Source organism: Coffea eugenioides, chromosome 10, assembly GCF_003713205.1.
Source record: "Coffea eugenioides isolate CCC68of chromosome 10, Ceug_1.0, whole genome shotgun sequence".
NCBI lineage: Eukaryota > Viridiplantae > Streptophyta > Magnoliopsida > Gentianales > Rubiaceae > Coffea > Coffea eugenioides.
The window spans coordinates 9782976-9803705 of record NC_040044.1 but is presented as its reverse complement, the minus strand read 5'-3'; the positions used below and the strand labels follow the sequence as shown (position 1 = coordinate 9803705).

Genomic DNA, 20730 nt, shown 5'->3' with positions numbered 1-20730 from the left:
TAGCAGCAGTAGCAGCAGCAGCAACTTCCATGTGGACAGATTTGGCTTTGACAGGCATCTGCACTTTCTCTTGCTCTTTTCTTGAATGTAATGGTTGGCTGTATTTCACTTGAGATCTTTTTAGACCGAAAACTTCATATAAATTAGGAGACGCTGGGACAGAACTTGTAATAGGAACATCTTCCAAATGATTAGTCCCCTACACCATCCAAATAAATAATTAGAAAATACTATGATAAGATAAACTTTGTTGTTGTGGTAAACATGTACCAAACTCACAGTTGAATTTGCAAACTCTGTTGCATCATGCATTGACCCATCTTGAACTCTACTTTTTGCATGTGGTCTTTTCTGCAAAAGAAAGGAAAACATTAGTCAGTGACTCAATTTTTATAAACTATTGAATAGAAGGTGAGAAAATGAAACTGTAACATAAAAAAAGTTGTAATGAAAGGCTTACTGTTCTTTTGGCAGACTTATTATTTGGATTCTTGTCAAATATTTGGGGAGTACATGTAACCAGAACCTCAGTGCAATTAGCTTCATTGCAGTCTCCACTGTCAACTTCATCAGATCTTGCATTATTGGCAGCTTCATTGCTCTGTATACCAGATCCTGAGGCATTGTTTTCAGCCTTTTTAAGCTTACAAGATCTCACGTTGTGACCTTTTTGCAGACAGTATTTGCATCTTATTACCTGCCCTACTCTACTCATTTTCTTGGCCTTTTTTTCCTTTTCTTGCTGGTCCTCATCAGCAGTCCTTCTCCTTTGTTTTTTAGGTCTTCCAGCTGTTTTACCATATAAAGGGGGTTTTGGACCATCAACATCAGTCTTCTCCCAATTTCCTTCCCCATTCATTGGACAAATAGCTCCTTCATAGCATTTTAGGTATGTCTCAACTGTATACCAGTTGGATAGATATAACATGGGATCCTTCTTAGCTAACCAAAGTGCAGCAATTGCATGGGGACAAGGAATTCCTGTCAGCTCCCATCTCCTACATGAACAAGTGTGCTCTTTAATATTCACAGCATAATGATCACCATATGAGTTGGAAACTTCATACAAGTCATCATTTGACTTGAAAGGAAAACACTGTGTTGCCTTATCCATTCTTTTTGTACTCTCTCAATGATTCTAGGACAATACAGAGAGTCTTTCCATTTCTGTCTAGCAATGTCTCTATTCTGCTGCATTCTTTGCATCATATACAACCTTAGTATTTCCAGCATTTCAATGATTGGCTTCTCTCTAGCATCCAAAATTTTACTGTTGAAACACTCACAAATATTATTCAATAGGACATCACACTTCGAATGGGTGCTAAAGTATGCTCTGCTCCATTGAGATGGTGGTTTATCATCAAACCATTTGGCAGCATCCAAGTCAATTGCTGCCATGTCTTCCATTTTCCTGCCAAACTCTGCTGGTGTAGTTGCCTTTGCAGCAGCCCACAATTCTCTCCTTAGAGCTTCACCTTTGAACCCAGAAGTAGAAAAGTTGTTGTGTAAGTGCTTTACACAGAACCTATGGGCTGCATTTGGAAAAACATGACTACAAGCTTGAATTAGTCCCTTTTGCTTGTCACTCATGATAGTCCATTCATAATCTCTCTCAATTTTCAAATCCTCTTTAAGCAACTTGAAGAACCATGTCCAGGATTCCTTGTTTTCACCCTCAACTGCAGCATATGCAACTGGAAAAATGCTATTATTAGCATCTAGTCCAACAGCAATCAATAGAATCCCCCCTATTGTTCCTTTCAAAAATGTGTCATCCACCCCAATCAATGGCCTACACCCACCTAAAAAGCCTTGTTTCACTCCATGAAAACACATATAAAGTCTTTGGAACCTTTGCTGCCCTTTTGGAGTGCCATCCACAGTCTTTAATATGATAGAGCTACCAGGATTAGATTTCTGAATTTCATGCATGTAGGCTCCTAACTTGCTGTATTGGTCACTTTCACTACCATGAATAATGTCCAAAGCCTTTTTTCTAGCCCTATATGTTTGGTTTTTTGAGAAGGAGCATTTGTTTTCCTTCATCACTGTTTTTCTAAAATGCTCCATATCTACCTTAGGATTGGATCTAAACTCCTCACAATACTTTCTACCAACCCATCCAGAATTTACAAGTGAATTTTCATAAGTAAAGCCACATTTGTGAATGTCCTCAAATGTCCTAATTTGCACACTTCCTTCCCCACCCAATTTTTTAGCATAGATCTGCCAATTACAGCCTTCATTTCTGCATTTTGCCCTCAATCTAACCAAATCCTGCTTCACAAATTTACAAGGCCTCCCCTGTCTCACACTGTAGTTCGTAATAGCTAACTTGCACTCTTTGATGGTACTAAAATACATCTTTAATTCCAATTTTGGATTATCCATGTGCTTGGGATTGAACACAACAAACCTATTACTACCATTTTCATCATCAGACCCATGTACACTCTCAAAATCTGATTCAGAATCAGGGGCTACATCATCATCTTCAGGTTGAACCAAATCAGCCTCAACCTGTCCTTGTTTTGCCGAATTAGTTTGCAATTCCTTATAGTGCTCTACACCCAACCATTCAGCATTTTTATCTATGTTACCATCGAAATCAGCATCATCTTCTTCACTTTGATTATAATCAGAATCTAACGCTGAGAAGAAAGACTCACTGGATGAATCAGCTTCATTGTTATCATTCCCTCCCCTTTCATGGTCATCATTTGCAGTTTTATCTTTACCATTACTAGGACTTTTTTCATTCTCATCAACCTCATAAGGATCATAGCCAAGTTGGTGAACCAGAATTTCATGGAATGAGACTTCAAGGTACAAGATAATTTCCCTAATTGAACCAGCAGTCCTCTGAATATATCCATTTAATTCTCTACTATTGTCTATCCTTTTAAAGCTATTGTTCTCCCAACCATAGTACACTTTGTGACCAAAGACACCAGCAGCCTCAATCAATCTATCCACTTCAAAAATACTCAAACCTATACTCTCAACGTAATCAAGGACACATACATCTCCACCCTTATAATATGGTTGAGGAGTGTAAAAAATCAACCCCCCACAGTGACATCTTAGTGTAATCAGTGAGCTACCTTGTTCTGATAATTAAAAAAAATTGTATATATCAAATACTGAATAAGTAAACAAACCACAACTTTCATATTCTAACAGAATCGGATAAACCATATGTTCTAACCATTAAAAAAATTAAACTTTTCAAACAATGTCGATCAAATATTAACAAGATTACATCTACAAAACAGGGAAAAATGGCCCATATGTATCATATTCAAAAAAAAATGTCAAACTTTGTAGCTGGACCCAAACGAAGTCAATAAAATGGACCACAAGTTTAACAGAATCATACTTTTTATTATAACATAACCATCCAAAAGGGACCACAAGTTTATTATTCAAGCATAGATGTTCTAACCATTAAAAAAATTAATCTTTTCAAACAATGTCGACCAAACATTAACAAGATTACATCCACAAAACAACGGAAAATGACCCATATGTCAAACTTTGTCGCTGGACCCAAACGAAGTCAATAAAACATCATAAACAGACCACATCTACATGCAATGCCAAAAAAGGTCAAACTTTTCATCATTAAAGCTTTAATTAACAAATACTGAACCTGGACAGCTTACCATAATTTGGGGGTGCATGATTTTCCAACTCTTTCTTTCGCACCGACATAATTCTCCACTTTCTTACTTAATCACAGGGCAGCAGGTCAGCTTCTTCGATCTTCTTTAGTCTTGGAGGAATGCGATTTGGTTGTTGCCGAAGTGAAAGAAAAGGGTTAGAAGAGAGCAAATCAAGTTCAGGTTGGTTTCGTACAAGGGAAAGCGGAGATAGCTGGATACTTACCTGATTTTGTTTTTGTTCAGACAAAGAAAAAAAGAATACTTAACAGTCCGTTTAAAAATTGGCAAAATAGCCGTTTAAGGATTACATTGGTCAAAAATTATTAATTCAGACATCAAATGTGTTGAGCCCAAAAGTTGAGGGACGAAATGTGTCCTTACTCCAAAGTTTAGGGATGAAAACCGGCATTTTCCCTATTTTCTAGGGTTAGGGTTTACTAAAGGATTTTGATTGATTCCTCCAGTTAAATTCTTATCTTATGCAACGATTTATTTATCTTGTTCTTGATGACTGTTTATGCTTGATCACCATGAACATGAATGCTGGGTTTGTGTCAAATTGAGAAATGAGATACAACCGTGTATTAGATAGATAAACACACATAGACTAATTATGAGAGTAGATAAGGGTATGTATGACGCACCTAAATCACTGAGAATTTTAATGGGTTTAATTGCAGTATTATGACCATCAAGAGAGGTGTAAGATTTAATTAAACATACTTTAGATGCATCGAGAGGTAGTCTAAAATATATTCGTGTGCTGCGTTCCTAACTTGGTAAGAAAATTATTAGGGAAATTAATTCTGGATTATGGGATACACGTACTTATTGATTTTCTCCCTTTCAATTAATTTGTTTTGTTATCGCATTACATCAAAGTTATTCTCTAATTTCTCCACTCTTTCAATTTTTTTTATCATAGTAATTAAAGATGGAAATTAACTCGTCTCTTGGGTTCGACCTTGGAATACTTCAAGTGATCCTATTACTACGATCGGTCCTGTATACTTGCAGAAAATTATCAATCAAAGTTCAAGGGCCATCAAGACTTTTTCAATTAAATATAAACTTGAGGAAGCTGCCTAAGTTGGCAAATCTAGCTTTATACTCTTTGCTTTTAATAAGGCAAAAAGCTTTGTACTTGTGTATTAATTAATGAAAGGGAATCATTGTCAAACTCGTCTTTCTAATTACAATAATTTTTACTTTATTTATTTTTTGATTTTTTGGTAAAAAAAATTTTGGATAGATTTAACTCCAATTACAACTATGGTACATAACACGTCCTCGGGATCACACGTCACTTGTAATAATTATTATAAATCACCCATCAATATAACTCTCATATCGATAGCAGGAAGTCACTTACAAGAGTTCTTATTGATCGCCCATCAATATAACACTTATATCGGCAACAAAAGGTCATTTACAAGGGTTCTTACAAATCGTCCACGAATACAACTCTTACATTAGAAATAGAATTTAAACAAACAACTTTTGTGAGAGAATGATGAATAAGTTTTGCTGATTTGGCTAATGGGCTGCAAGGTTTGTAGTGGTAGGATCTCTATTCTCCTTTCCATTTGGAGAAATGAATTTTTTAATCCTTTTCTTCCTTTGGCAAAATGAATTTATGATGGTGACGTAAGATGTTACGTTACCACTCAAAGCACTAGATTTGGGAATGGCCGAAGGGCCCCCCGCAATAATCCACCAAATTTTAAAAGATGTAAAACTCATATGCTGGTGACGTAATAGATTTCAACGTTTGCGTGAGACTTGGGCCTATTTGATCAATTAATTCAATACTTAAATTTAATAAATTCAAATTTTAACACGATTAGATATATTTGATAATAAAAATAGAACAATTTAATTAATGAAGTGAATGCGAATTATATAGACACAACTTACTCGAAAAAGATAAGTGAAAAGTTATTCACTAATCAGTTAATACATAATACGCACAGATGTTAAGATTTCTTTATGTTTTTTAAATTTTTAAAGATTTTAATATTTAACAATTTAATAATTTAATAGATTCAAATTTATTCTTTAGATTTCAATTTCATCAAATAAACCCTTGCATAAGAGAAACACCGTGTATAAATTAATGGGATAATATCAGAAACCTCCCTTGAGGTTTCTTATTATTTCACTTAGTTCTCATGATGTTTTAAAAATTACACTTACCTCCCTTGATTTGACACTTTGGTAACTAAACTTTAAAATAGAGTAAAAAATTCAATGAATACCCTAAAATGCCCTTATCTTATAAAAGTTCAATTTGTTCTTCTAAACAAAAAGAGTGTCAAGTTTTCATGCTAATATTTGTTATTTAATAATCAACTATAACAATAAATCTTTTGTTATAATAGGATAGTGTTTTATTGGGAATATAAATTCTTTTTAAGATAGAGAGTGCTATTTTGTTTCTTTTAAAGTTTATGGACTATTTTTTTAAAATGAAAATTTATGGACTAGTTTAATGGTGGAACCATCATAATTTGGTAGTGATTTTGGACCATTTATTTTTAATTATTATTGACTTAGCCTTGATTTTGATACCAAAAAAGAGAACTACCAAAAAAATTGGAGAATGTTAAAAGTTATCAAAAAAAATATTACTAGTTTAACGTAATTTGAATAGATATTAGGAACAATATTGATAGTTCTTTTATACTTCTAATGAAATATAAGACAAATGAATAAAAAGGAAAATGGTAAAAAAAAATATAAAATCCATCCTTTGCCTAAACATGGCAACAAGATAGTTTTATTAAAAATATTAAGGTTAATATTGTCATTTTAAATGGACAAGGGAGGAAGGTGTAATTTTTGAAATTTTAGGGGAGCCAAGTGAAATTATTGGAAACCTCAAGGGTGGTTTCTGAAATTATCCCTAAAATAATTGACATTATTAGACAAACAGTTCAGAATTTGTTCAATGAACTTAAACCGTCCTGCCCTTAGTCAATTGATGAATCAAATGCTTATGTACCATGAGATTAGCCGACCTAGGCCTCAAAATATACGGATAACCATTTAACTATTGCATTAGTTTAATTTGACTAGTAAACTGTCCAAGTACAGGAAACTTTTGACCTGTGGAAGTTGAAAATGTGCAGGTTGACCGTCAAGCTTATCAGAGTCTCGATTTCGTTTCAATAGCCGTTTGGATTTTATATAAAAATATACTGTAATAATGTGAGATATGTAAAATAAAAATATAATTAAAATATACATTAAAAAAATATTTCAAATTTTTTTCTTGAAAAACTTGCAATCCTAAGTTTTTCGTAACAATGGCATTTTCTGATTTGGCTCCTTAAATTCAACTAAATGATACTCTTCTTACACCGTTTACTAAGGATGTTTTACGTGATCTTATAATAGCCAAAAAACTTCTTGTGGGTACCAATCAATACACAATCCTAGATTTTTTTTTCGGCTAAAAATATAAGATTCAGATTACACGTTGTAATCAATTTTAAGATTTGTGTGAGACCTGCAAAATAGTATTTCTTGATTCACATTGTTCAAAGTAATTTACATTATAGAACAGACAGTCTACAATTCATTCAAATGAACTGAAACCCTCCGGTCCCTTGGTCGATAAATTTAACCTAAGTGAGCATAACGTTTGCCGTGTATGGCCATACTCCTCTTTTTGTAATAAATGTATGGTTTGACTAACTGGTGCCTAATAGATATTCAATAAGAGGAGATATCAGGTGTTAGTTTTATAGAAAAAAAAAATCTAAATGTAGGGGTGCGATGACTCTGATACGTGTTTACATAATACTCCATCCGTCCCACTTTGATAGTACTATTTCCCTTTTTCGTTTGTCCCAAACTGTAGTCCACTTTCCATTTTAAAAATGTAGTTGTCTTTTAATTTCTCTAAAATACCCTTATTTAATGTAAGTTGTTATTACTATAAACTACCTTGTTTAATATAGATTATTAGTATTGAATATAACCTACCCCATTTAATGCATTTAGATTTTTCAAAACATATTGATATATGAAAAGCCAACTTACTTTATTTAATGTAAGGGTATTTTAGAAAAATAGCAATTTAAATTTGTTTTTTCAACAAAGTTAAACTATTTTTTTTTAAACTGTGTGAAAAAAAATTAGAATTATCAAAATGGGACAGATGGAGTAAGTTATAATTTAAGTGTACTAATAGGCGTCCACCGGTTAAAAAAGTCCACAAGCTAATGCGCATACTTCATTAGGCGGAACAGGATGTCTTAAATACGACAAAATTTTGACCTCTAAAAGTTGAAACATATAAGTTGACCGCCGAACTTTCATTTAGGTTTTCAAACTTTTTGATTCGGCTCCTTAATTTCAACTAAATGCTGCTGTTCTTACACCGATAGCTTATACTTAGGAAGTTTGACCAAATTTCATGATAGAGTAGCCAAAATAATTGTTGGGGAAGCATTTAACACAATCCTGAAATTTCAAAGGACCAAGTTCAAAGAATTTTTTTTTTTTTTTTTTCCTAAGAGCTCAATTTCAATGCAATTGGGTGCTAAAAAATTGACCTTTTAAATGTATTTGGTTCTTCAAACTTTGAAATTTCATCAAATTTTATTTCTTATGCCAATGGCTGAGGATTGATCTTGACGTGATTTAGCAATTTATGGTAGTCTAAAACAACTTTGGAGGTTCAAGGGCTCGAACTATATACACGATTGTTTTACGGGATCAAAACACCGTTTTCCTTGTAATGTTACATTATTCAGTAGTTTTATACATATTACTGCAGTAATACTCAACTTTAAAAAAAAAAAAAAAAAACCCATCAAATTTGTGGTGTTTGTTTGTTCATTAGAACTAGAAGTCATTATAAAACTTGCAACTCCATATTTCAGTAAAATCAACTTAAATATTTAAATCATGCAAAAAAGATGTGTTAATGAATTTGAGATTCCATCTACAAATTAACTGGAGGAGAGTGGAGAAGTCCAAGATCGGCATCAATTAGTCCAGAAGATCTTGGCATGTTAATGTGGGATTAGCTTTTTATTTATTTGTTTGTTTATTTTTTAATAGCTTGGACAAAATCATGAGGTTAAGAGTATAGTTGGCTAAGGAGCCGTGGCAATTTTGGAGTACCCTAGATCTGGTAGAGGCAGGCTTGGAGGGTAAAATTTTTTCTAGTGTGAAAAAGTTCAGTTGGATTCGCCTCCGATCACTACTGTGTGCTAAGGGTAAACCCCAAAAGCACAGCTTTCCTATGGAAAAAGTTTCGTTACATGACTATGGAAATAATTTAGAACACGGGGATAATTTTATTTGTGAATCTTCTAAATGATCCACAAGTTATGTGGGGATAATGTTGTTTGTAAATCTCCAAAATCATGTATAAGAAAAGACTTGAACAACCTAAAATTTTTATTTTTCTTAAAGAGAAGAGTGAAATTTAACAAGTAAAGAGAGAACAAGAATTTGAATTTAAAATTTTTTCAATCTTGATCAGTAGACTAAAGCCTCCTCTGCAAGTGCGTCGTGATACCAAAAAGTAGAGGGATTTAATGTAATTTGCCGTGTTTTTTGGTACGTCATTGCTGACTACTACATTCATTTGATGTCATTGGGTGCATTGTGGAGTGTGGACCCTGGCGGCTTCAACCAAGGCAGGATCAATCCCCCAACCCTGGCGGCTTCAACCAAGACCATGTTTCAAAAACTCTACCGAGTCGTCATCGGAAACGAAATTCTCTGGCATAATATCAGGATGAAATAATTTCAAGATAATGAATCATCGAGAATTCGATCGAGTCACTAAGAATTCGGTCAAAACGTCTCTAAGACGAATAGAAACAGTCAAGTTTAGGGACGTAAGCGAGTCGAGTCATAATTGAGTAGCTCGCGAGTAGCTCGGTCAACGGTTTGGCTTGAACTCGGGTTGATCGAGTTCAAGCCGAGTCTCGAGCTACTCGATTGTCATTCGAGTCGAGTTTCGAGCCAATATTTTGAGGCTCGAGACTTGTCGAGCTGCTCGTCGAGTCAGGGGTATTTAAATAATATATTTATAATTTAAATAATATATATGTATTATAATTATAAAATGACCATAATGGGTATAAGTTTTACGGAATTTACAATAAACTCTTCTTTATAATAAAATTTCATAATGGCAAAAAAGTAATAACATAATTGTAAAAAGACCTAAAAAGAAAAAATGTCTAAAAAAGGGAAGATTGGTCGAGTCGAGTTGAGTCAAAAAGCTTGATTAGGCTCGACTAAAGGTCGAGTCTTATCAAGTCGAGTCTCGAGTCTTTAGTCGAGTCTTATCAAGTCGAGTCTCGAGTTTAAAGCGAGTTCCTCGAGTCAAGTTTCGAGTATCAATTTTTTGTACTCGGTCGAGCTCGAGCCTAGGTATATATGAGTCGAGTCGAGCTCGAGTATAGCAATACTCGAGCTTGACTTGGCTCGATTACATCCCTAGTCAAGTCGTTCCGAATCATCCCGAATCAACTCAATTTTTATTATTTTTGCTAATATTTTTATAACTTTTGTTTATCTATAACTTTTTGCTAATATTTTTGCTATACTCGAGCTCGACTCGGCTCGATTACATTCCTAGTCAATTTTTATTATTTTTGCTAATATTTTTATAACTTTTGTTTATCTATAACTTTTTGCTAATATTTTTGCTATACTCGAGCTCGACTCGGCTCGATTACATCCCTAGTCAAGTCGTTCCGAATCATCCCGAATCAACTCAATTTTATTATTTTTGCTAATATTTTTATAACTTTTGTTTATCATATTTTTTTTTATATTATTCACAATTTTTAGAATATTAAATGTTTCAAAATTTGCGTTTTATCAAAACCGCGACTAATATGTTGAAACTGATGTGGAACGATCTGGGCCACAACTGCGACCACAATTTTGAACCATGACCAAGGCAGGATCGCTCCCCCTCCCTACCCCCCCTCCCCAAATCTCTTCTAGTAGTAACGTTTATTGTTCTGTTACCCTGTCACAACCAGTGCAAGGAGATCCTTCTTTTCAACTCTATAAATAAAAGAGGCTCGATTAGCTTCGTTTGTACCTTTAGTTGCATTATTCTCTGATTTTTGAGACAGGAAAGTCATTAAAGTGAAGAAATAGTATAAACCAGAAAGATCATGGTGAAGAAGATTGATAATGGGCAGGAAGAGCAACCAATTCCTTTACTAACTCCATATAAAATGGGACCTTTCCAGCTTTCTCATAGGTACCATCTTTCTGCTCTTCTCTAGCGCTTTTTTTTTTTTTTTTTTTTTTTAAATACAATGTAGTTTTCATGAGAAAATGATTTTGGCCCTTCTTGTTAAAATCCCATTTGGGAAATAGCAGCTGCAATGCAATACTGTACTTGGACTTGCCCTGTTTTAGAAAAACTTTTTAAACGTTCTTGACATTTCTTTTGCTAATATCCTTGGTTCTGCTACCTAAATCCCCTGTTTCAGAAAATATTAGCAAATCAAAAGACTGATTTCTGCATTTTCTTTTGCCGTTCTTGGGTTTTTGGCAACTTCCATTGCAGAGTTGTTTTGGCACCTCTGACAAGGCAACGATCATATGGAAATGTACCACAGCCCCATGCTGCATTGTACTACTCTCAAAGAACTACCGAAGGCGGTTTCCTGATAACTGAAGCCACAGGAGTTTCTGACACAGCCCAAGGGTAATTTTTACATGGCAAAAATTATGCTAGTACAAGTTTCATGCTATAGTTTACTTTCTTTATATGTCAATTAAGATTTCAATGTTTGTAGGTATCCAGATACACCTGGTATCTGGACAAAGGAACAAGTTGAGGCCTGGAAACCCATTGTTGATGCGGTCCATGCCAAAGGCGGTATAATCTTTTGCCAGCTTTGGCATGTGGGAAGAGTTTCTAATTATGGTAACTTCTTGTCCGTTTATTTGTTCTTTGCTTCAAAATTCACAAAATCTGAGCACATAGGAATTAAAATTCCTAAAATGGACCTCAATATCCACAATTTGATAAGGCCCTATTACATTGTTACCTTTGACTTCTTGTTTGATAAACAGCCTAGTGTATAAAATACTTGAGGTATTACAATCTTAAACTGTTCATTGCCAAGTAGCCTCAGTAGTTCAAATTTTCTGGTTTACAGTAGTGACTAAACCTCATGAGCATCTTGTTCATCATTTATATAGCAGCCTTTCGACCTTATTTAGCATAGTTTAACCCATAATATCCTTTGCCTCTTAATTAATGAGCCTTGTTGTATTTTACTGTCATTCGCAGGTGCTCAGCCTAATGGACAGGCTCCAATCTCATCTACAGATAAGGAAATAACTCCCCACCTTCCAACAAGTACTACTGGTTACGATATAAAATTTTCACCTCCTCGAAGGTTGAGGAAAGAAGAGATTCCTGATATTGTCAACAATTTTAGGCTTGCTGCACTTAATGCTATTGAAGCTGGTAAGCTTTTTTGCAGCAATCAAAATTTATAAGAAACTTAAATAAATGAACGCCTTGGTAAATGTTCTAATAATGTTACAGTCTACTTTCAAAAACAACTCAAAGTTTCTGCAAGATTAAACAGTCAGTATCGTATATAACTTTCTAATTTGCAGGTTTTGATGGGGTGGAGATCCATGGGGCTCATGGCTATCTAATAGAGCAATTCTTGAAAGACAAAGCGAATGACAGAACGGACGAATATGGAGGTTCTATAGAGAACAGGTGCAGATTTGCTCTGGAAATAGTTGAAGCTATTTCCAATGCAATAGGGCCTCATAGAGTTGGGATAAGGCTGTCACCCTTCACAGATTTCATGGATTGTGCTGATTCAAATCCAAAAGCTTTAGGCCTTTACATGGCTGAAGCCTTGAATAAATATGGGATTCTGTACTTGCACATGGTTGAGCCTAGAATCAGGGTCAATGAAAACTCTAAACGCCATGATGATAGTCTTTTGCCCATGAGAAAGGCGTTCAAAGGAACTTTCTTGGCTGCTGGTGGTTATCTAAGGGAAGATGGCAATGAAGCTATAGCAGAAAATCGGGCCGATCTCATTGTTTACGGACGTTGGTTCTTGTCCAATCCTGATTTGCCCAAAAGGTTTGAGTTAAATGCTCCTCTGACCAAGTATGACAGAGCTACTTTTTATATATCCGATCCTGTTATTGGCTACACTGATTATCCATTTCTGGAGACCACGACTGCCTGATCCTCCAGAGATGGATATACCTAGGAGTTACTATACAAATACTAGTGTTTCCAATCTTCATAATCAAGTTGCAGATGTATTCTTGGGCTATTGCTCAGTTGTAATTTCTACACTACACCCTGTTTAAGTAGAAGAGAAACTCAAATGTGGATTCTCCAATTCGAGTTTCGTCAGTAGTAATAAAGACTATGTACGGCAATTTTGGATGTTGCATTGGCTTCAAATAATAAAGTTTCCTTGTAATTTTGCTTTGCATGCATACTCGATGCATATTCGTGGACTATAATATTTTGGGACATGTATGATCCTGAAGGATACTCACTCTGGTTTTGCGATGACAAGTACAATGATGAAAACATAGTTTCTTTTGTTACTTTGAACAAGGTTGGTGGATTTCTGCCAAGAATGGATCTTGCACGCAAGTATGCATTTGGGAAAATGTTGGCCATTGGTTTAGAGCCCGCATCCAAGGTCAAGGGGTTGTGGCTTTTCCGCAGTAAACAAATCCCCAAATTTGTCCTGGATGAGATTTATGATATGGAGCTGCATAACTAGAAGGAGGTAGACATCAGTGATGAAGCCGAAAAAGAGCGTGTCAACCAGATGATTGAAGATTATGAGCCTTTCGAGGGAGAGCCTCTGTTGGATGCGAAGTGCTTCAAATAAAATTTCAATGTTTTTTGGAACGAGTACTGTATCTTGACGTATAGTCTACCTTCGTTTTTGCCTCCCAATTCCTAAGTTATTTTGCTTCCATTTCTAGAACAAGTATCATTCTCCTTAGAGAACTCAGTCTCATTGTAGTGCTGCTTCTAGATTATGTTTTGGCAATTTGTCTTATAAGACTCAAGGTTGAATGCTAATGTGTGAGTTATAAAGGATAGTTTAACCGGTTCCTGTGGTTTTTGAAGTTGGTTCACACTAGCAAGTATGTTGCCTGGTTCTTGTGGTTTTTAAAGTTGATTCACACTAGCATGTTGCTTTTCTCGATTTTTTGTGATTCACAGAAATCCAATCAACGCAATTACTGATTCTGTCCATCAGAATCAACGCACTTTGCGGTGGATGAATTACTTTGTCTCGTGATGCTGCCTCCAACGTATATATTTGGCTGCTTTCTTTCTTCGTGGAGGATTAGTTTGTCATTAACTTTGCTGTTGCTCCATTGTCTTCTGGTATGAAATTGGAAATTTAGCTCTAAGGGCATGGTTGGTACCTTTTGGGCCTCTTGGTAGTGTAAAGGAATAGCATTACCATGAAATATACTACAGAACGGACGAGACCATCCTGCGAAGAATGAATATCTTTCTTGCTCTATCCTTCGCTACTGCTGGTTGCCAACATCTCCAACCCTTCCAATGCTCTCATCTCCGCCAACTTTTTCACTGCTCTGAGACAATCCTGCAAAGAATGATTATCTTTGTTGCTCCATCCTTCGCTACTGCTGCTTCTCCAACATCTCCAACATCTCCAGCCCTCCCGCTACTCCCATCTTCTCCAACTTTTTCACTGCTCTTTTTCTTGGCAAACGCTCAACCCAAGGCTGCCACCAGCAATCCGTCTAGCCCTTGTGAACTGAATTTGCGGCTTTAGTTTGAAATGGAGCGAAATACGTGAGGTTAACGATCCCTTTTTGACAATTTACTTTTTTCTCTTTTGGTAAGTAAGAAGTTTTGAACTCATAATATCTTACTTGCGATCTCTCCCCCTTTATCATCTAATCCAATCCGATCCGCCCTTCCCCCAACTCCAGCCATTCGTATTATGCCCATATAAGGGCAAAATGCCCTTGTAGCTCTCAAACTGGTACAAAATTTAATTTTTGGCCCTCCAACTATTAATTAAAAAGTTTTAGTCCTCCAACTAATTAAAACAGATAATTCTAGCCCTTCCATAAACTTCAACCATTATGTCTAACAGAGTTTCAGAATTCATGAGATGGTCAAAATGGTTCAACTTTTGGCCCTCTAACTATTAATTGATAAGTTTTAATCCTCCAACTAATTAAAATGTATAACCTTAGTCCTTTCATCAACTTGAGTCATTATGTCGAATAAAAACATCAATTGACAAAGAATCTGAGATGTGCCCAACCAACCTATTGTTTAACAAATCAAGAAGGCAAAAATGTAGGTTATGAGGAATTTCACTAGAAAATTGATTATTTGAGAGTTTGAGAAAGTTTAAGTTTGGAACGGAACCAACGATTGTTGGAATATTCCCAAAAAATGTATTATATGCCAGGTTAATGTCATTAAGAGAAGCACGTGAACCCAATGAATCTAAAACAACACTGAAAAAATGAGTTAAATTCCAAATGAAAACAACTCAATTTCTTCAAGTAACCTGTCCTTGCTGAAATTTCTCTATTCAGGATTTTAGATTATGGGCTTTCAATTGATTTTGGTCAATTTCAGCAATCGGAGATTAGGTAAATTAGTTTAAGAGACAAATGGGAGTAAAAATAATTTTACCCTAGCACATATCCTGTGAAAATGAAAATGCCCCTTGGTTATGTCCTTACCGCGCACGTGGTGATGTTTCTATTTGACATAACCACTCAAATTGATGGAAATGTTAGGATTATATATTTTAATTAGTTGGAGGGGTAAATTTTATTAATTAATAGTTGAAGGGCCAAAAGTTGAATTTTATAATAGTTTGAGGGCCATTGCTACTCACGTTGTGCTATTTTTTTTTTTTTTAAAAAAATATAACACTCAAATTGATGGAAGGGCAAAAATTATATGCTTTAATTAGTTGAAGGAATAAAATTTATCAATTAATAATTTGAGGATCAAAAGTTAAATTTCGTAATAGTTTGAGAGCCATTGGAGAATTTTGGTCCCCATATATTCGTCTTGGATGAAGGAAGAGCTTAATTGGGATGGTGGATGGAAGGGCTTCAACCAGCTAATCCCCAAGGACTGTGGCCTAGTTTAATGGGTGGTCTGAAACTGAAACTCTGAAAGGTGAAGTAGTTCACTACTGAAAATTATACCAATGCAAGAGCCAAATGATTTTCATACCTTTTGACCCTTTGATGGGCTGATGATGCAACGTAAGCATTGATCAATTGTCCACATTTTGCTGAAGGGAAAAAGAAAACAGGAAAAAATCACCCGCCTTTGGTTGGTGGCTACCATCAAGCGATTAAGGCTTGGTGGGGTCAAAACTCGCCTCCCACAAATTATCACACTATGTGGCTTTTAAAATTCAGACGGGTGTGTAGTACATTCGCTTGGTCCGATTGTGACTCAGTTCCCGTCGGCCCTTTTATAGGTCTAGTTGAATCCCCTTCTAAAATAGGTTAGAGTAGAAGTAGGGGTAGTGTAGAATAGACTATTACCGACTGTCGAAAAAAAAAAGAAAAAAGGAAAAGACGGCATTAAATAAAAGGAGATATTTGGATTACTCTATCATCATTACATGATAAAAAACTCAAGTTTGTTTTACGGGGGTTCATTTGAAATAACTAACCTACCTAAAATTGAAAATGAAAGTAAAATAATCAATCAACAGGGGTTGGTCCGAGTGGTAAGCGGCTCGGATTCGCTTAAGCAGGTCTCGTATTCGAGTCCTAGTGTACACAGACACCCCTGTTGGGAGACTCACCCACCATAGTCAGGTGCGCGACACGGGTCGGGTTCGGATTAGTCGGGACAAAGTTTCGGATACCGGGCTGGCAACCAAAAAAAAGAAAGTAAAATAATCAAAACCTTGTACAACATTTGACTATTAGATGGACAAACCGTCATTATTGGTAATGTTGTTGTGCGATTATCGAGAAAGAGGAAAAGAGGGAGATGATTGTATACCTTGACTTCTTGAGACGATTTGCGTTTAGATCGGTCATTTTTTTAAAAACAAGATTTTCATTTACAATGTTATAATACTATATAAACAAAAATCATCACAAAAATAACAAAAACAAAAAACACAAAAAAACAACCTTAAAAATACCAAAAATAACTTAAAAAATAACCTCATTTACAGTAAAAGTTTTTCACCTACATTGTTACAGTAAAATATTTCAAAAACATCCTAAAAAATAGCTAATCCAAACGAATAGCATTTTGCATTTTAAAATAAAGATTAATCATGTATATGCTGAGTACCGCTAGATACTCTAGTAACTCTAGATGTATGTTACATGCATCAAAAATAAAGTTTAAGGTTCCGTTTGATAAAACTGAATCTGAATTCTGAAATCTGAATACTGAAACAATTAATTTGTTGAATTTTAAGCACTGAAAAAAATATATGAATGTTTGAATTTTAATACTAAACCTATTTATACTGTTTGATAAATATTTATAACTGAATGCTTAATAAATTTAATTTGACAGTTTTGCCCTTATATCCTTTCATTCAAAAAAGAAATAGAATCTATGATTTAATTAGTTTAAAATTGTTAGGTATGAAAATGACAATATTTATTTTTAAATCAAATTAATATAAAAGATGAAATATATTATATGAGGAGTATGGAGAAGATGTGAAAGTCATTAAAAAGGGAGAAAAGAGAAACTAAAAATTGTTAGATAGAGAATATTATGTTATTTAATTAGATAAGAATTTTGAACATAATTAACAAACAAGGGTAGATTTGGTAGATAAGATAAGATAGTTGAAGTAATTCTATTGATTCTTATCAGAATTAAGCATTCAATTAGGATTCTTGTGCTGAAAAAAATACACACAGGTTCAGCACTGCTTAACAAATTCAGTAAATAGATTTTCATTTATCAAACACTCAAAACATCTGAATGTCTGAAAAAATTCAGATTCAGCACTTTTTTATGTTTTTTATGTTATCAAACAGACCCTAAATTTAAATTGCAATTAACTGGCACGCATCTAGAAGATTAATGCCTAAAATAATTCTTGCTTTTTACTAAGGTGACAATTGGGTAGTATAGCATTCTAAAAAAAAAAATTTGTAAAACCACACTTTTTTCACCTAACACTTATATTCTCACACGACTATTTTGTATGAGAAAATTGAAGATGAAATTTTGAATATCTGAATTGTATGCTAAGGGTAAAGATTGCGAAGTATGTGATTTTTTTTTTTTTTTCGACACAGGGGTGTCCGAGTCAATCCTTACGGGATCCGACTAATCCCCTGCGGTCTGGGCCCGGCGCCCCAACCTGGCCCGAACATGTTAAGTGCGCGGAGGAATCCAGCGGAACGGAGACTCGAACTTGTGACCTCAAGATTCACTGGTGAGAGGCGCTGCCGCTGGACCATTCACGCGGTGGCGCGAAGTATGTGATTAAATTTGTCATTTTGATAAGTTGACTTCCCAAGCAACCAAATATGACAAAATTAGTAGTGTTTTTTTTTTCCCCTTTAATCTTCAGTACTTTAGTACTACTATGTTGTTCCCTCCACACAATTGCTTTTTTGCACAACCAAATTTTATCATAACAATGCTCCTTGATGTTATCATTTTGATTAACTACCTCCTTCAATGTATATAAGGAATCTACATGGAATAAATCCTTTTAAAATTGGCTAAAATAAGAAAAGTGTATAGGAAATTAAATCTAAACTTGGGGAAGGTACCTAATCTGGGAAATCTAGCTTTCTACTTGTTTATTAATTATAATGAAAGGGAGTCACGGTCAAACTCGTCTTTCCAATTAGAATGATTTTTACTGATTTGGCTAATGGGCTGCAAGATTTGTGGTGCAGGATTTTTATTGCCTTTTCCTTTTGGGAAAATGATTTTTCAATACCTTTTTCTTTTTGGCAAAATGAATTTGGTGGCGCAAGATGTTACGTTACTCAAGGAAGAAGAGTGGGAATGCCGTTGTCGTAAGATGTTACGTTTTTTCGTGGGGAGAAAGAGAGGGGGAAGGGAGGGAGAAGGAGGAGAGAGGAGGGGGCGGTGCTTGTAACCGCCACACGGCTATAATCCACCAAATTTTGAAAAGTGTAAAAACTCAGATGACACAATATTGCAATTGATTTCAACATTTTGTGTGAGACGGTGTTGGATATGTAATTATTTGAAATTTGTATTTGCACCTCAATTACATTTTTAATAATTTCTATATTTATATACATCACATCACAAACAATACTATAATAATTATTTTAAATAATATTTAATCCAAACATTATTTGTTCCTTAGTTTACATCGTGCTCGAAATAATTTATATTATGAAACAAACAGTTTAGAATTCGTTCAATGAAATTAGACCGTCCAGGCCCTAAGTCAATAAATTTGACTTAGATAAGCGACAAAAACGGCAGCAACGCATGATGCTATTTTTTTTTTCCAGTTTGATAATAAACGTATGCCCATACAACATGGTATCCGTGGTAAGTTTGAATCTGTCTTCTTCTTTCCTCTCCCTCTAGCAAAATGTAGATAATTGATGAATCAAATGCTTCCTCTGTCATAATTATTTGGTCCTATTTCGGAAATCAAACTTTTTAAAGATAGTGGATCGATTGTGATATTTGTACTTCTCTTTTCAATTTTAGTCTCATAAATTCAAATTTTAAATTTAAATGATAACATGCATATGATTAGCAAGAATGGTTTAATTAAAAAGAGCGACTAAAATGTGTTTTAACTTTTTTAACAGGACAAAAATTTGAAACATTCCAAAATGAAAAGTAGGATACTTTCGGTGGGATGGAGGGGGCAATAATGTACCATGATCAGTCCACCAAGGACTCAAAATATACGGATAACCATTTAACTATTGCATCGGTATAATTTTGAGTAGTAAACTTGTTTGGATTGCATTTTTCTGAAGAAAAATTTTTACATTTTCATGAATATATTTTTCAATCACTTTTTTACCTCATAAACATCAAATCATTACAGTATATTTTTTTTTTATAAAAAGTCCTAAAATTAGCCATCCAAACAGGACTTCCTAGGTGTCGAAAATTCGAAATAGGATTCTGTCCGAGTACAAGAAGGTTTTTACCTCTAGAAGTTGAAATGTACAAGTTGACCCCCAACTTTATCACGGGTTCAATTTCATTTTAAAAGCATGCTTGAATTGGAGTTTTCGAGAGTTTTTGTACAAAAAATATATTGTAATGATGTAATATATATATATATATGAAATAAAAAGATTATTGAAAAAATATTTCAAATTATTCTCCTGAAAAACTAGCAATGCAAGCAGAACCTAAAATGTTTTCAGACATTGGCACTTCCTGTTTAGTTCTTTAAATTCAACTACATGATACTCTTCTTTTACCGTATGCTAAGAACGTTTGACGTGATTTTATAATAGCCAAAAAACTTGTAAAATTTTTAACTAAAAAATATAAGACACAGATTACACATTGTAATCAATATTAAGATTTATGTGAAACCTGCAAAATAGTACTAGTATTTCTTGGTTTACACTGTTCAAAGTAATTTACATTATCGAACAAACAATTTACTCTTTGTTCAAATGAAATGAAAGTCCGAAACCCTCCGGTCCCTTAGTTGATAAATCTAACCTAAATAAGTGAGAATAACATTAATAGCAACGTATGGTCATACTTCTCTTTTTGGTAATAAACATACAGTTTGGTTAAAGGATGCCTAAAGGATACTCAGTAAAACAGGTATTCGATGTTATTTTTTTTTTAAATATAGTTAATTTGAAAAAATGTCTAAATTTCAAAAGTGCAATAATTGGAATTGTATGTGTTTACGTGAGTCGTTAGGTACTCCCTCCCTTTTTTTATAACTGACGTTTAAGAAATTTGCTCTAGTGTACTTTTATCTGTCATTTTATTATCCTCATACAGTATTAATTATTTTTTCATAATTTTACCCTTTTATCTCTCTTTTCCAATACAGGGTTCTTA

The 20730-nt window shown here is 34.4% G+C and overlaps 1 protein-coding gene across 1 annotated transcript; it reads left to right on the top strand.

Annotated features, from left to right (window-relative positions):
- The first annotated feature begins 10679 nt into the window (after nucleotides 1-10679).
- On the top strand, nucleotides 10680-13151 carry LOC113749672 (12-oxophytodienoate reductase 1-like). The gene is made up of 5 exons (XM_027293495.1): nucleotides 10680-10917; nucleotides 11230-11370; nucleotides 11462-11592; nucleotides 11962-12141; nucleotides 12297-13151. Exons 1-5 carry the CDS (start codon nucleotides 10829-10831, stop codon nucleotides 12890-12892), a joined length of 1137 nt encoding a protein of 378 aa, XP_027149296.1. The 5' UTR covers nucleotides 10680-10828; the 3' UTR covers nucleotides 12893-13151.
- Nucleotides 13152-20730: the final 7579 nt, after the last annotated feature.